Source organism: Micropterus dolomieu, linkage group LG19 (assembly GCF_021292245.1).
Source record: "Micropterus dolomieu isolate WLL.071019.BEF.003 ecotype Adirondacks linkage group LG19, ASM2129224v1, whole genome shotgun sequence".
Taxonomy (NCBI): domain Eukaryota; kingdom Metazoa; phylum Chordata; class Actinopteri; order Centrarchiformes; family Centrarchidae; genus Micropterus; species Micropterus dolomieu.
In genome coordinates, this window is record NC_060168.1 from 17,692,171 (window position 1) to 17,708,620 (window position 16,450).

At 38.9% G+C, this 16,450-nt stretch overlaps 3 protein-coding genes and 1 long non-coding RNA gene across 7 annotated transcripts in view; 3 read left to right on the forward strand and 1 right to left on the reverse strand.

Moving 5' to 3' along the window:
- The window catches only part of ndufs8b (NADH:ubiquinone oxidoreductase core subunit S8b), a 5,113-nt gene extending 3,539 nt beyond the window's left edge, over positions 1–1,574 (forward strand). For both annotated transcript variants that reach the window (XM_046029691.1, XM_046029690.1), the window contains exon 7: positions 1,078–1,574. In XM_046029691.1, the coding sequence (XP_045885647.1) occupies positions 1,078–1,209 (132 nt within the window). In that variant the 3' untranslated portion in view covers positions 1,210–1,574. The remainder of the gene's footprint in view (positions 1–1,077) is intronic.
- Positions 1–2,601, reverse strand: part of tbc1d10c (TBC1 domain family, member 10C) — an 18,991-nt gene extending 16,390 nt beyond the window's left edge. The window contains exon 1 of the mRNA XM_046029679.1: positions 2,484–2,601. Coding sequence (XP_045885635.1) covers positions 2,484–2,494 — 11 coding nt within the window. The 5' untranslated portion in view covers positions 2,495–2,601. The remainder of the gene's footprint in view (positions 1–2,483) is intronic.
- On the forward strand, positions 2,060–5,327 carry ran (RAN, member RAS oncogene family). 3 transcript variants are annotated; one of them, XM_046029693.1, is made up of 7 exons: positions 2,060–2,158; positions 3,045–3,102; positions 3,265–3,349; positions 4,055–4,180; positions 4,307–4,494; positions 4,610–4,780; positions 4,944–5,327. In XM_046029693.1, the coding sequence occupies exons 2-7, from the start codon at positions 3,070–3,072 to the stop codon at positions 4,986–4,988; spliced, it is 648 nt and encodes a 215-aa protein (XP_045885649.1). In that variant the 5' UTR covers positions 2,060–2,158; positions 3,045–3,069; the 3' UTR covers positions 4,989–5,327. The 3 variants fall into 3 exon arrangements, with proteins under 3 accessions (XP_045885649.1, XP_045885650.1, XP_045885648.1); XM_046029694.1 differs by lacking the exon at positions 2,060–2,158 and adding an exon at positions 2,186–2,253; XM_046029692.1 differs by lacking the exon at positions 2,060–2,158 and adding an exon at positions 2,804–2,841.
- A 2,200-nt stretch (positions 5,328–7,527) lies between these two features.
- On the forward strand, positions 7,528–16,450 carry LOC123957922. The gene is made up of 3 exons (XR_006821933.1): positions 7,528–7,954; positions 16,157–16,231; positions 16,400–16,450. It is a non-coding gene; the product is annotated as an uncharacterized LOC123957922 (long non-coding RNA).

The window sequence follows — 16,450 nt, forward strand, 5'->3', positions numbered from 1 at the left end:
ATACTCTCACAATATATGCTGCTCACACCTGTGTGTCCTGTCTGACTTTGTTCTCGTCTCTTCGTTTCCCTCCCTATTTCAAACACCAGGCCATTACCATTGAAGCTGAGACTCGAGCTGATGGCAGCAGGAGAACTACACGCTATGACATTGACATGACTAAATGCATCTACTGTGGCTTCTGCCAGGAGGCCTGCCCTGTTGATGCCATTGTTGAGGTAAGAATTAGCTTATTAGCTTAGCTGGACATGGTGAAAACTGTATTTCTGTCACTTTTCTCTTGAAATGTGTATCTGATAAAATAATTCTTTCACATTTTGGCAAATAAGATCATTCATGTGGAGACATTTACATGCCCATCGTTTGTTTACTCTGTATGCCATCACATACAACACTCAGCAGCATCTGCAACCTCCTTTTCCGACAGCAGAAACTTAATTTTCAAAAACAGAAAATCCGACAATTAAACCTACTCCACGTAGCGATTGGTCTGATGTGTGGAGGTGTACTTTATTCTTCAAACAACTCACTCATTTTTATGTAAAACGTTTCACCTTTAAAAACAACAGAAACCACACTCCTGTTTTTACCCCGCCTTCAAATGTGGCCGTTCAAAATACTTTAGCATTTAGATTGGATCATACAACATTGCCTAATTTGTTTGAAGTGCATTGAAGCTGTAACTCAAAGTCGAACTTGTAAATAAAATTATCAGTCAGAAATTATACAGTCTACTGAAACATACATTGTGGACTATTTTTTCAGATACACTACTAAAGTCCTTGGTTCATCATGTATGTTTAGTGTTTGGAACAAGAATAAAATGCATGGCATACGCACAGTTAACCTAAATTATGGAAACAGATTTCAGTTGATAACGCACGTTGCTTACCTAAAAGTCAATTTCTACCTTCCACTAAAAATAGAATGATTGATTAAATGTTTTCAAATTGGATATTATGCACTCAACCCATCATCAAAACATAAATGTAAAACAAGAAACTTTCTATAGTCTAGTCTGTGTGGATTTAGACCTACAGACATTTAATGTCTATTCTCTCTCAACCTCACCCTCAGGGTCCAAACTTTGAGTTCTCCACAGAGACCCACGAGGAGCTGCTGTACAACAAAGAAAAGCTGCTCAACAATGGAGACCGATGGGAGGCTGAGATAGCTGCCAACATACAGGCAGACTACCTGTACAGATAGACTCACTGTCATATCTGTACACTGCCCGCAAAGACGTGTCATACATGAAAATGATCTTATGATCCTCCTATGCATTAAAGAGATTATATGTAGCTGCACCAATATTCAAGTGAGTTACATATGAGCAATGAAGCCTTGCAGCCTCAGATTCTGTTGTCAGAACTGAGAAAATAAATATAAACGCACAAATCATATGTCTTGTGTTGTGAACATGGATGATATTGCACTTTATGATGTTGACTGTATAGTCTGTAACCCACGTGGTTTATGCTGCACTTTATAAGCGTGTTTTATCCGATGCAATAGGATATTTCTGAAAGAGTATATTTATGTAATGTTGCTGAAATAAATCATGTTCTAAAACAGTGCATGTTCGTGTGCAAGTTCAATTAAAGCTGGTGCTCTATCTCTGGATCCAGCTGTACAAATGTGAGGATCGCCTGCTTTTCTCTCTTTTATAGCACTAAATATCTTAATTAATTCATTCTAAATAACCAATTTTATCAACTTGTGTTATATTGGACATGTGGCTCTGGGAACTTGTGATGAGCATTTTTTACTCTTATATCTAGACCAAAACATTAATGGGTTTATTATTATTATAAAATAATCAGCGGAATAATCAATAATATAAATAATCACTAGTTACAGGCAGACCTTTTTTAACGTGGTAAGAATTAGCACTTGCGTTTGCTTTTGGATATATATAAACATGCAGTCTATGATATAAAACGATACTTTATAGCTTGATGTTGAATGTGCAGGGGCTACATTTGTGTAAGTCTTTCAAGATGAATAGACCTGCTGAATCATGGTGCATGCACTAAAATCAAATGCGTTTTTACCGCTGCGGTGGTCACATGATAAGGGCGGAAACTGACTCATAGTCCACGCTGAATCTCCCGCGAACGCAGCCATTTACTTCTTTTCTCTGTAGGCAGTGACACCGGTGAGTCTCTATGTTCTTCTGTCATTACAGGCCATCCAATATTTCAAGTTTGTGTTTATTTGTGAAAGTCTGTTTAAACAACGGGAAACTTAAAGGTATGATTTAGGTTAATGTGGCGTTGCGAGTGTAGCCATGTGAGGGTTGAGCAACTAGAGTAGGCCGTTGATTTCTTGCGCTAACTCCCGGCTAACTTAGCCGTTAGCTCGGTGAAAGGAATGGCTTCCATGCTGTGCTAGCTAACAAGTTAGCAAGCGGAGCTCATTTCACCGCTTTGTTCTGTAGACCCGCTTATATTTCTCCAAGTGTGTTTATTCACTAAACTAACCTTGAATGCATTAAATGAGCTTGGCGTGAAGTTTCGTTTTTGTTTCAAGTTGGCCGTCAACATGGAACACATTAGCTGCTCTTTACAGTCGGATTGTTCCAGTCGAACAAGGAAAAAGTGCGGTCGCGCGTCCTATGGCGCACTCAACGCGAGTAGCTTTTTAGCTAGCTAGCAAACGCTTGCGTTGAAAATACGACTTCGGAAGCGAGGTTGTCGCGTTTTAATACACATCCAGTGTGCATCGTTATGTTTTTGTTGTTCATACGATGTGACTTAAACACAAGTCAGACGTTTACATAACGGCCGCGTATCGGAACGTTAGCTTGGGTAGAACCATGCTAGAATTGGTTATCGCTAGGTAATCTCAGTATATTCACCCGTTGGATGTCAAAATAAGTCGCTCAAACTGTGAAAATAACTGTAATTGTAACAAACCGCTAACAGTACAGCGTCAAATCAGACAAATGCTAACACTAGCTAGCTTAACGTTACAGAAAGCTTTCTAGATAGGTGGATGGCGGAGAACGTGCTAACCATCCCGCCTTGTTTTGTTTGATTTAGAAAAATCGCAACCACGGCGGACTCAATGGCACAGTGTGTACCGGTGGCGGTGTTTAAGGTAAGAGTCATCTATAACCTTATAGAGCCTCTTGTAATGTGTGCTATTTGTCTGTTTTGTAAGTAACGTTATGGGGAACGGTACTTGGAAGTTTTAGGTTGATAGCTGTGTCGAACCAGTACCAACTAACGTTAGTCTAAACTAAACGGTGCTCTTGTACAGCTCGTCCTGGTAGGAGATGGAGGCACCGGAAAAACTACTTTTGTGAAGAGGCACATTACAGGAGAGTTTGAGAAGAAATATGTTGGTGAGTATCTTAATGTCGTGAATGACACACGTGTATTACAGATAAAAATGAATTAAAAGCATAGTACTAACTTGAAATTTCCAGTGTGAAGCTTGGTCATTTGAAGTACTGACTAAATACTGTCATACATAACCATGAGGCTGGATTCAGGCCTTCTGTCTAATGTGAGTTGTGTTGGTCCCCATTGAGCCCCCCTGCCTTCTGATATCATTAGGGTTGTATCTGTCAGGCTCACAAGTAACAAGAAATTACCATATAGAAATGCACAACTTGAAATGGTGTCAGAGTGGTTTGTCCTCCAGAAAGGATTTACAAGGAGAGGTAAAATGTCTACCTTGCATTTATCTTTGTCACAATTTAAAATACAGTAAAATGCAAGGGGTCTGTATCAAGATTGTTTAAACTATAAAATGAAACTTGAAAATGAAAGGCAATAGAGGAGGCACTTAACTGTAATTTATGTATACTGTGATGTGATTATGTGCTATGTTCACATGTATCCTTAATGTTTTTTGTTATTCCTCACCATATATCTAACACTTCCCTTAACTTTATTTCCCCCCATTTACTTTATTTAACCACAAAATAAATCCATTGAGATTTTTAATTTTTTTTTTTTTTTTTTTTACAAGGATGTCCCATAGAAGAAGTTTCATTAGTTTCCCACTTTGTGTTCATACATCTCCCCTTTGCTTGTAATTCTAGCTACTCTGGGAGTAGAGGTGCACCCGCTGATGTTCCACACCAACAGAGGAGCTATCAAGTACAATGTGTGGGACACAGCTGGTCAGGAGAAGTTTGGAGGCCTGAGAGATGGCTACTACATTCAAGGTGCTTACAATCCATAACATGTTGTTCTGATTATCGGACCTTGAACCATTGCTGAATCACTATAGATTCAAGTGTGAACCCCTTCACATGGAATTGTGTCTAAAATCTTCCCTGCTCCCTCCGCAGCTCAGTGTGCTATCATCATGTTTGACGTCACCTCTCGAGTCACCTATAAGAATGTGCCCAACTGGCATCGTGATCTGGTCCGTGTCTGTGAGAACATTCCCATCGTCCTTTGTGGCAACAAAGTGGACATCAAAGATAGGAAAGTCAAAGCCAAGAGCATTGTGTTTCACCGCAAGAAGAACCTGCAGGTAATAAGTGCTAACAGTTATAAACTTGTCTGTCCTTATGCATGCAGTCGTGTGTGTGAATTGTAGACTTGTCTGAACTGTCATTTCTAACTGCCACATACTGCTCTGTCCCCAGTACTACGACATTTCTGCTAAGAGTAACTACAACTTTGAGAAACCTTTCCTGTGGCTAGCAAGGAAGTTGATTGGCGACCCAAACCTGGAGTTTGTGGCAATGCCTGCCCTTGCTCCCCCAGAGGTCCAAATGGACCCGACCCTTGCTGCGAAGTACGAGGAAGAACTTCAAGTGAGTATGACATGTGCAAAGTCTGTTTAGGTGGTTATGTAGTGTATATACAATCCCACATCTTTACCTGAGCAAAGTATACAAAAAAATCCCAGAATGGCACCAGTTTGCATTGGGAATCTGGGGGGAAAAAAAATCTAATCTCTCGTCTCTCCCTGTCCAGGTTGCATCACAAACGGCACTCCCAGATGAAGAAGATGACCTCTAACCTGTTGGCTACATTTACCCCTCTCCCCCTCCCATCTGTGGACAGGAAGTTGTTGGAGTTTTGCCCCTTTACTGTAAAATCCCTTTTCAGATTTTTTATTTTTGAATTTTTTTGTTTGTTTTAAAACTAAGAAAAAAACAAAAACTTGGTGGAAAAGCTGTGGTTCTAATTTCACTGTTTAAGACACACCCACCCTAGTGTTGTCGTCAGCATGGCAACGTGCTACTCTTCATCTTCGAGCACCCTCCACTGCACTTACCCAGCTCACATAATGCTGTTGTATGGTGTACTGGAAACACTAAGGGGAGTAAACTTTGAATAAAAACATTCTCAATATAAGATGTCTGTCTGATTTTGATTTTCCTGGATATACAGTCTGTGCTAGAAGCGTGCAGAGGCAGAATTATTCATTTATTGATTTATTATCCATGTCTCTGGTGAAAGGCCTACTGCTATACAGTGCTCCTGATATCCAGTACAACTGTTAAATATTAAGTGGTACCCATGTATAAACTGTAGGGGTGTAGACGGACATCTTGTGATGCATTTTAGTAATCCTCACTGTGTTGGGGGGCCAAATCTGGTATTTGAAAACCTCTGCAAATGCATCGAAGCATATACAGTGTGCTTCTCTTCCCCTTGAACATGTCTACAGAAGTTGGTTATATTATGGACCATTTGCATTCAGATTAGATAAAAACAAGTTGTAATACAGGTGTATATGGCTGGATTAACTGTCAAGCAGGCAGCTTTCCTAGGGGCCCCAAATGTCACATGTTAATTGTATGTGAAGTATGAACAAAGGCATGTCGTACATTTTTAACCGACGTGCCTCCATCTTACAGAGGGCAGGATGCATACACAATAGGCGAACGGTGGGGGACAATTCTGGAGGTTTCCAATCATACTAGGCACTTTTATTCTAACCATCTGAATATCCCCTGGTCTCCACCAGGTGTCAGTGGTGCTTCATTCAGAGCACAGTGGACTTTCTCGATAGTATTACGCAATAGTTATACTCTGCACGTTGTTGTGACGTCTCAGTTTGCACGCCCGGCGGTTACTTCACGCGTCATTGTTAGAATGCAGTTACATCATACGTCCTCGAGATTGTATTTCACACATTTTTAACCTATTCTACCTGGTGTTTACTGCAACATTGAAACAGCATAACTACCGTATAGGTCTACGACATGACAACAAAGAGAGGGGGGAAAATTAGGCCTACAGATAGGCTAATTACTAATCTCATCTGACCTGTTCGCACCACGGTTTGCCCATCGTTATGAAAACAAGTGGTGGCTCTGCTCTTGATTGGCTGAACTTAAAGCTTAAATAACACCAACCTAGTTGATGTCGTTTATTTAAATTAACAATCTAAAAATGCACGGCATATCCTGGCATATTGCCCTGAACCACATCACTGCTATCATGTTAACCCATAGACTGTATGTGCATTCAGGTTACATTACAAAAGCGGAAATATGACAGCTCTGCCTGGCCATAATGCATACTTTATGGATAATTAAAAAAATTAATTCAGAGCCTGCTTAGGAATATGTATACTCAATATAATAACTAGCCTACTGACAAAATTAATGAGCTAAGTAAGTTAACACAACTATCAAAGTTTGTTGAGTGCTTCTTTGAAAATTCAAAACAGCTGTGCAATTATTAATTTCTAATGTTTATTTACATTGCTGACTGTACTGTTAAAGCACCTACCTGTATGCACTTCTCAGGCTTTCCTCCTCATAAACTGAATTTGTTCATACCAAATACCTCCTCTCATTGGTTGTGATCAAGAGAAGACAATGGGTGATGTGCAGATGTATTTAACATGATGTTGTACTTTGTGGTTTTCAGTGGTATTCCAGGTAAATTTCACATCCACAAATCTCTGGCCTGACTCCAAACCCTGCTTTCAATGCCAACCAACCAGTCTTGAGATTCCAGCTGAGGAAGTGGACCTTGCAGTGAGATTGTTTTGTCAGGTGCTGTTTCCAATGTCAAGTCTTAAACCAGCAAAGTGCTACAATTACAATTTTGACTGTAATAACTGTATCTGCTGAGTAAGAGAGATTATGAGCTCCACAGCAGTTACAGAGTGGACCTTGTGTTGACATTGTTGTCAACCTGCTTTCAGCATTTTGAATTACATGTGAAGAGCAAAAAAACAACAACAACAATATTTTAGATTAGTTTGATTTCACTTTTAATAAATGGAATTCAGTGAATTTAACATTCCCCTCTGTCTTGTAAAAAGTTTGGACTCTGTTTTTGTATCTCTGTTGTAAATAAGACAGTTTTAAAAAGGCGCCAAGAGAAGATAGTGTATTTTTTAATCAGGCACAGTGTAGATTGCAAAGACAGCATATCAATATGCCAGATTAAGCATCAAGGCCTTTTCATTTGCTTTCTCTGGGCAGGTCAATGCTAAAGTACTTTGAAGCAGGGAAGTAGTTAAAGAGAGTTATTATTCCTACAACACCTGAATGTATCATCGGTGCAGGTGGCTCGGGGCGTGGCTCCAAGTCAGTGGACAGGGGAGTCGTTTACGCATGCGTGATCCAGAAAAGTGCGTTTTAGAATGATTACTTGCCAGAGGACAGGCAGATTATACTGCTGCACACAACTGTTGTTTTAATCCCCCGGGCGAGGAGATTTAGCAAAGAAAAAACACAGGTTTTAAACCCAGCAGCCATATTGTATGGAAAAACGACGGAAAGACTCTTTTCAGAAAAACTCGTTTTCTCAGATACCTGTCGGCACTTTTGAGAACTTACATTCATTTTCTTACTGGCGGTGGGTTTGTGGTGGACAGCTAGCTTGCCAGCTGGCTGAGGAATTCAGAGTTTGGGACTAGTTTTGAGCTATTTTTCACAATATTGTTGTTGTCGCTTTGGTGTAAAAGTGTTAAATTAACCGTCTGAAAAATGAAGGACCGATTGGAGCAACTTAAAGCGGTAAGTAGTGTCCAGGAAACGTTACATTTCCCTAATTGTGCCTCTCTGTACACTTTAATAGCCCTCTGAACAACGTTTATAAAGTCAGAAATGAGAGATTACCATTAGTAGAACATTTCTTTTTTTTAATAATTTCTATTTTTCCTCAAGCGTTTAACGTTATTCATTTGAACCAATAGAGTACCATGTAATGACACAACAGATGGATGTAGTAACGTTTATGTTGTAAACTGATTTAAAATGGAGATGCTGGGTAAGAGTAACTTTTCTTTACATGCAGCCATTTAGTAACTATTAAGTGTGAGAGATATAGGCCTTACTGTATTGTTGTTATTGTTATTAGTATTAACAGATGTCATTAAAACTTGCATATTTAAGTTGTTCCTATAAAACGACAGATTTGTGTATACCAATATTAATAAATGTACTCGGCCTTAGCATTAGGCAGTCTCAGATGAAAATGAGAACAGGTGAATCATTGCCATTAAAGCTGAACATATGAGTCAATGATTCGATTAGTTGATTAATGAACAATTAATCTGTAAAGATTATAAAATATTCTAGTCATGGCGTCTCTAATGTGAGGATTTACGTTTTTATATCAACATTTATTGAAGATCTTTGGATTTTGGACGGTTTGCTAGACGGTAAACAAGGAATTTTGGATAAATGGATACAGTATCTACAGTTTTGATGAACTGAACAAAATCCTCTCTACCTTCTGTACTGTCAGATTACAAATCTTATATAGCAGCAGAGAATTAATTAGCAAAAGAAACATACATTGCATTCATTCATAAATCCCCGACTACAAATTGAGTTAATTACAGTGAATACACTCTGCACATGCGGGTGAGACCTTGATCCAATTGAAACCCAAGGATGTGTTGCCATAGCCGCCTTAAACTCCTGGCCAAATATTTGCTGTGTTTAAAGTTGCTAACTGCGGTATCCCCCTCCACCTCCCCAGCCGTTTGTATCTCACACAGCTAGCTTCTTTTCAGGGAAAGGAAGTACAGATAGCAAGTGAAGCGGGACAGTCATCACTTCAGATCTGCTCTCATGTCCTGGTTGCCTGCGTCCCACTATTTTTTCCAATCTCTACTTCTCTCTTTCTTTATCTTTCTTCTTTATCCACACTCACCCAACGCCTTTATTTTCCTCCTTGAGTTTCCTATGTAATGTTTAACTTGCTGGCAGGAAACCAGGCTGTATATTGTGTGTGTGTGTGTGTGTGTGCATGGGGTGGGGTGGGATGTATACATTCATGTGAATGTCCACCGGTGTGATCACATCACATGATGTACTGGATTTTGGCAAAGAAGAGCAACAAGAAACGCTGACTTGTATTTTAACCTGGAGCTATGGTCACATGCTATAACTTTTTATTGCCTGCTGGTTAGTAAGCTTTGAAAACAGTTGCTTGCCCTGACCATTTGAAAAATGAGTTGTTACTGTATCCGTGTTTGCTGCATTTCATTACCATGAGCCAGACTGAAGGTTAACGTTAACCTGGCAGCAGCTGTCTGTAATTCAGGCTTTCCATTGCATTTTCAAATGTGCTTTCAGTCAAAGTAGTATGCTCTTCAGTTCTGTGCTCAGTGTTTTCCCACTCTGTACTACAGGCCTGTCTCAGATATCGGCACCATGAATAGGGGGGGACTGTTACAGAGCTAACATGGCTTCTTTTGTGGCACATGGAGTTTTTAAATCCCATATCAGATTTTAACATTGCATTAACACAAGTCCTGATGGAGTATTTTGGCTTCTGTCACCATGCTGCTGTAAATCTGGCCTCAGGTCCCCATCTGGCTGCTGTGATGATCGCTCTTAGCTCATTTTCTAAATCATCCCGTGGGAAAATCGGAGTGCGTGACGCTGCGACTAACAGTTTTATTTTTGATAAATCCGTCAAATATTTATGGTTTAGTCTATAAAAATATCATAAAACATCTCACCATAACCATCGCATTTTCCCAAAGCCCAAGATGATGTGATCAAATTGCTTATTTTGTCTGACCAACTCTCCAAAGATATTCAACATACTGAAATTAGAACAAAAGCCACAGATGACTGGCTGGAACTCAAAATAGCTGCAGATTGTTTTCCTGCCGATCGACTAATCATTGCAGCTCTACAAGTGTTACAACACATTATTTATACTCAGTATGGCTGCCTTTTCAGCTCAGTTTAGCCTTTTGTACACCCTCATCCTTCAAAGCCTTCCATTCTACTCTTATTACTCACCAAGTAAAGTGCATTGTCCTGATACTGTTTTGTCATTTATGATCCTCAGAGACAAAGTCTGACAGTTAATCGCCTCCCAGTTTCTTTGAGATCACTGAGTCACAAGGGAGATAGTAGGGGGAGGGTTGGACATTCATTCAAATCTGATGAATTGTGTGTGTGTATATGTGTGTATATATATATATATATATATATATATATATATATATATATATATATATATATATATATATATATATATATATATATATATAGTTTTGTACATGATGTGTTGTACAGGTTAGTTATGGTGCTTGTATAAAAATATGCACCACATATATTTTGACGTAGTAGTGCAGAAGCCGATAAGATGAGTTCACTGTTTGTACTTGCCAGTGCACGTGTCTTTCAGTGCTTCATTTTTCTAGCCATGCATTTGATCACTGCACATTTGTTCGGACTGTCCAGAAACACCACTACACCACAGTCTTATAGTTCGAACTGTGTGTTAGGAGAGCTAGGCAGAGGATCACTCTGTCTGCTTCAGTGTAAAACCTCTCTCTAGTTGCCTTGTTGAGGGGAATTATGCAACATGACATATGGCGCTTTGTATGCAGAACAAGCATAATGAAGTTATTTGAATAAAAGGAACAAGCTGGCATCCAGGCTGGCTAAGCATCACTCATGCACTGATGTTGTATTCTGTTTTTCTAATCTCAATGTCCGATTGTTGCAAATGTTATCCAGTGTGTTTGTAAGGGTTTTATGACTGCACAATCTTCATGAGATTATAGAATTATTCTTGATTTTGTTTGGTGGCATTAAATCTAGGATATGTTTAAAAAAAAACAATGATTAGAGGGTGGCTGTTACTGTTTTGCAGAAAATGCTGTAAAATACCGGTTCATGTAAATCTATTTTGACAGCACACACACGCCTTTTAGAGATTCACTAATTGTGAAGCGGTTGCATTGTGTATTCAACAACTTCCAACCTGTATTGATCAGAAACAATAAAAGGTTATGTGTTATGAATAATATGTTGATCCAAAATGATAGCACAAGTCTCATGTCTTCTAAAAGTAACAGCTGTCCCCAAGTTTAGTCCTAGGATTAGGTAAAGTCACTGTTCCTGTCAGTATCACTAACTGTTGTTACATAAAAGCAAGTGCCTGTGTGTGTGGCCTTTTGTCTATTTGGCTTGTTGAAGCATTTGTTGCACACATCGGTCCCTTTCCTCTTATTTTTGCTGAATGAGAGACACTGGAAGGAAGTGCTTGTTCTTATCTCGCCACTGCAGAAAGGTTGTGTGAGGCAGCATAATGTGCGAGCCAGAGTGCTACCACTGTATACTCTATGAGTAACTCTGTATGTGTCCAGGGAACTCTGTGTTCACAACTGTTGTTAGTTACAGCAGCCTGAACCAAATAGTCGAGGCTCCATTTGCAATTCAAATTTTAGATGAGGGGTAAAAGGTTAAAGATCTTCTAAAAATTTAAAACATTTGAACAGACATAACGACGTGCTGTTGCAGTAAATTTGAGTTCCCAGTAGGGCTTATTTTCTTATTTTTTTTTAAAATCCTTTTGTTAATAAAATGTCTAAAAATAGTAAAAACACGCCCATTGTGGATGCCACCGCTGATTTATTAAAATGGTTTGTGTTGTTTGACTGTCAACAAAATGAACAAACAAAATCAGTTTACTATTAAATATGACAAAGAAAAGCAGAAAATGCTCCCACTTGAGAAGCTTGAGCAATCAAATGTCTGAAAGTTTTGCTTGACAATGACTAACGGCTATTAATTCATTATGCCGGTTAATTTTCACCCAACCACCACTCCATTAATTGACTAATTGTTGCAGCTATGGCTCCAAATTCCTGTTAAACATGAAAATATTACTAATTGGAATTATTTTGACCGATACTGATACATAAAAATTCTAATTTTCATTGAAAAACATATTTAAATCATTATGGTGTGATTTTTGCAAGGAGCTGTATCAAACATAAATTTGGAGGTTGTATTATACATTTTGCCGTTTTCCCTTAACTTCATTGTGTTATAGATCTTTTTTGTGCATATAATAGGTTTGCAAGCCCAAAGTCCACCCCAAAGGGAGTGACCATCTCCCGCAGAAAACGCTGCTCCTGACCTGCCTGAAAACATCTCGATTGTAGTCAATCCTTTTCTTCACTATCCTTTCTGTGTCACTTTCTGTTCACCTTTCTGTGTGCATCATAATGCTCACCTTCTTGCTAGTGTGGCATTGCCTCGAAAACGCTGGTGGCGAAACACACTGAGCTGCAGAGCGCACAATGACAAGACGTCCACCCGCTGCCTCCCCTCGCCCCCACACTCCTACCGAAGTCAGTTGACAGTTAAAATGTTACGTATTAAAGAGAAAGTTCTTGCAAATTAATAAATTACCACTCTGAAACTCTAGCTCCAGCCTATGTTGCGAAGCTGGTTCATGAACATGTACAGCTGAACCAAGCCTGGTTACTGACTTGTCAGGACCCGCCCTACTCTGCTTCTGTAGTAGACCCTAGTCCATAACTAGGTGCTGCGCATATGCAACTCACCAAAAATCAAATAGAAGTCAGATGCTTCACTCTGTAGCTAAAACAGAGCATTCAACACACGGGGTTAAAAGAGGTGCTGCAGTAATGTGCAGTATGACAAGAATGTGGTGTTTTTTGAAAATGAAACCATGTAAACTTATTCTGGGACATCCCCCACATAAAATTATGAACCTGAATATGAGCCTAATATGAGTATGATGTCTGGGCCTGGATGTCTCTGCAGCACAACAATCTTTAATTTAAAACAGTATTTTGATGCACATTTTTCCTTTAACAAGTATTGCACCTCCTACGATTTCAGTATTGCTGTAGGCCATATTGCGGTTTCGATAAGATTTCCATAAATGGTTAAGCCTCATTGTATTTTGCATTGTGTAACCCAACAACGAACAAAGGAACGGTGTAACTCCCTTTTGAAGTTAAAGATACATTATAGTTGCAGCGTAAATGAAGTGTAAAATTGATATTTGAGATGACTAGTTTAGGGACTGCGATCGAGTCAGGTGGTAACAGAGAGCGGGGAAGTCAGCAGGCGTGTTGCCTAACATTTTCCATGCCTTGACTTTGATCCTGGCTGACTTTCTCCAGGAAAGTCAAGTGTCCAGACGTCAGACTCTCAGTCAGCCATTACAAAAGAGGAAAAACAAACTACCACGTGTTTAGTTTGTCTAGCAACACCCTTTAGGTGCTCAGTGAAAACACGGTTTGTAAAATGCAGAAGTAATTAAAAGGAAGGGTGAGCTTAATGTCCCTTGTCGCTCATTATTTGTGTGCCTATTTTTTTTTTTCCCTCCACCTAACACTGTCACAGAATGGCCCTGTGATGTCTGTTTACACTGTACTTGAGCTGTGGATTCTTAAAAGTCAGGTGAAAACAGGTTGAGTTTCTGGAGCCTGGCCCTGTTAGTCTCTCACCGGTCTTTGCGGCCAACCTGTGGCACTGCCCTGTGTTCACTGACTGTCCCTCGTGACATACATGATTTCAGCAGAATGAAGCTTTCTGATAACATGAATTGCGTGTAGCCTGATTAGCATCTGACCTATATTTCTGGCTGATGCATCATGCCGAGCTGCTAACCAGGAAGCTGTTCTATTAGTAAGTGGTTGTTTATGGTCTAAATTCTGTTTTCCTGGGGATTTTCCACTCTGATAAGAAAAACATTTCAAAGGAATGACTCAGTTCCCATGTTTTTGAAGACTTGGGATTAGGGCTTTGGTGTCATAGGTAACTGGCTCTGCCCACAGGTAACAAAATCCGCCAGCACCTCTAAAGCTGACTAGTTAACACCTTTTATGTTTTGTTTGTTCAAGAAGATGGAGTTTGAGAAGAGGAAAAATTACAAGTTGTTTTTCTCTTTATCGTTCTTGGTATTTGTTAAATTTGAGTTTGTTGTAAAACATGTCAATAACATATTGAAACAAGTATTATTTTGTATTATTTTGGTATCACAACTGAAACTTTTAGTAGGAAGGTACTGTATGGGCACTGGTATCGAAACTGTAATTGACACCCAGCCTTGTAAATGGAGCACAAAACATATAAAGGCACACTCTGATATGCTGTCTTGTACACAGGCACGGCTGTGAATGAGTTTTAAACAGAGATGGTTGGGAACCTTGTTTTGGCCTCAGGTTAGTATGTTTAACAGGATGTGTTTGTAATTGTTAACAACATAGCAATTGCAAAACAAGCAAAACATTTTTTCTGCATATTTATCTGGGTGCATGTGTCATAGGAAACACGTTTTAGCGCTAAGCACAGTCTATCTGCTTTTCTTTAAAGGCAAGTTTGTTCAGTAGCGCACACTCCTTTCAACAACCCGGCATTTGGGTGCTTTATATAAAACCTAAAAAGACATTAAGACATGATATAAAATAACACAAGACGAGATATATATATATATATATATATATATATATATATATATATATAAAAAGAGTTCGACAAAATAGGCATCTGCTTTTCTGTTTCTATACTGGTGAACACAATCTGAATGAACCTGTAATCCTGAGCCGTTGCTTTATACTTTGAGCTTTGGAAAAAACATCTAATCAAGGGCGTAAGTTTTGTTTCAACATTGGAAGAGACGCATATTAAGCAGGGGCTTCTCCCCCCCAAAAATTGAGCGTTAAACACTTCATTGCCTGCATTCTGGTGAATTGCTGCCTTTTTCTGCATGAGTTTAAGTGGAAATGTCTTTATTGATGTAAAAGGAATAAGATCAAATTCAGGTGGCAGGTGACAGTTCAAAATATAAAAATGTAATGCAATAAGGCTTCCAGGAATTCTTTATTGTTTTCAGATATGAAGATTTCAGTGGTAATTCCATGATAACTTGCTTCATGTTAATTCATTTAGAAATTCCTGGACTTTAATAGCTCCTGTGTTTCAGGAAGTTTTCTGCTCATGTTCAAAACATTCTGCACGTTCAAAATCTATCCGGCGTATTTGTGTGCTATATCGAGAATTAAATCATAATTTAAAGAGAATCAAGTCATAGTATTTTTAGGAAAATCTCCCTGCTCTATACTCTGTGCATTAATCTACCTAATGGTTTTAGATTAGACACATTTAGGATGGGAAAAATATGTTTTAAAAAGATGATGGTGACTGAGGAAATTTTACTTTTTCTCCACCGAGACCAGAGGTCGATAAAGAGCCACTTTCAAAAAAAACATGTTTGGAGCCGCAAAAATATTTTAGCCCTTTACAAGCAGTTACCAAAGCCTATTAGTTTAAATTAGCTTAAATACATTACTAATAGATCTAAATGACCATTCCTTCCTATGTTTTACCACAAAGTTGCTGCAGTAGGCCTCTTGGTTATTTATGATTGTTTGGCTATTTAATGTAACTTTGCACTGCAATGTTTTGGTGCATTTATGAAGTATCGCAGATCAAACATTCTGGTAAGCCAGCAGTTGTGAAAGCATACAGATCTATCCACACACTATTAAATTCTTTGTTTTCCTCTGAGATATTTTTTTTTTTTAGATTTGAATCCATAGCTATCTCAGGAGAACATGCTACCCACTCAAGACACCGCTATTGAGTTTAGCGCCAGGATATAGTATGATGATGCACATTTTAGCTGATGAAGTGTATATACATTTTTTTATTTGATGTATATGCTACATGTTTTTATAGTTGAATACTTCTAGGATGACTTTGGACCTACAACAATGATAGACCAATGTAAATATAAAAAAAGGTATTCACTTTTTGACAAAGTCAGGGAGCCAGAACCCGCAGGTTGCAGACTCCTGACCTAAACAAGTCAGTAGTTGCTGGTTATTGTATATATATGTTATAGCCTTCACACTAATCTCTCTGGCCAGCTGGGACTCTGCTAGCACTACTCTGATACGTCCTTTACTTTTATCCTGTTAGACGTGTGATCAAGATGATGACGACGTGGAGATTGCTGTGGATAACGCAGCCTTTATGGATGAGTTCTTCTGTCAGGTCAGTGTCACTATAAGTGCATTATTGTGTGGTGGCTTTTACTACTTCACTTGTATTTATGAGGGAATGCGTGTTTGTAAATGTCTTACTTTATGTCATTTGCATACGTTTGAGGTTTAAGGTGTGTGTGTGTGTGTGTGTGTGTGTGTGTGTGTGTGTGTGTTTCAGATTGAGGACATCAGGAACAGTATCGATAAAATTGATAACAACGTGGCTGAG

What these genes read in the sequence shown, in the direction of transcription:
- ran (XM_046029692.1), top strand. Translation starts at nt 2,819, where the DNA reads ATGCTAGAATTGGTTATCGCTAG. An exon ending in CTAGAATTGGTTATCGCTAG is followed by an intron (nt 2,842 to 3,044) that starts GTAATCTCAGTA and finishes TGTTTGATTTAG; the next exon opens with AAAAATCGCAACCACGGCGG. An exon ending in TACCGGTGGCGGTGTTTAAG is followed by an intron (nt 3,103 to 3,264) that starts GTAAGAGTCATC and finishes GCTCTTGTACAG; the next exon opens with CTCGTCCTGGTAGGAGATGG.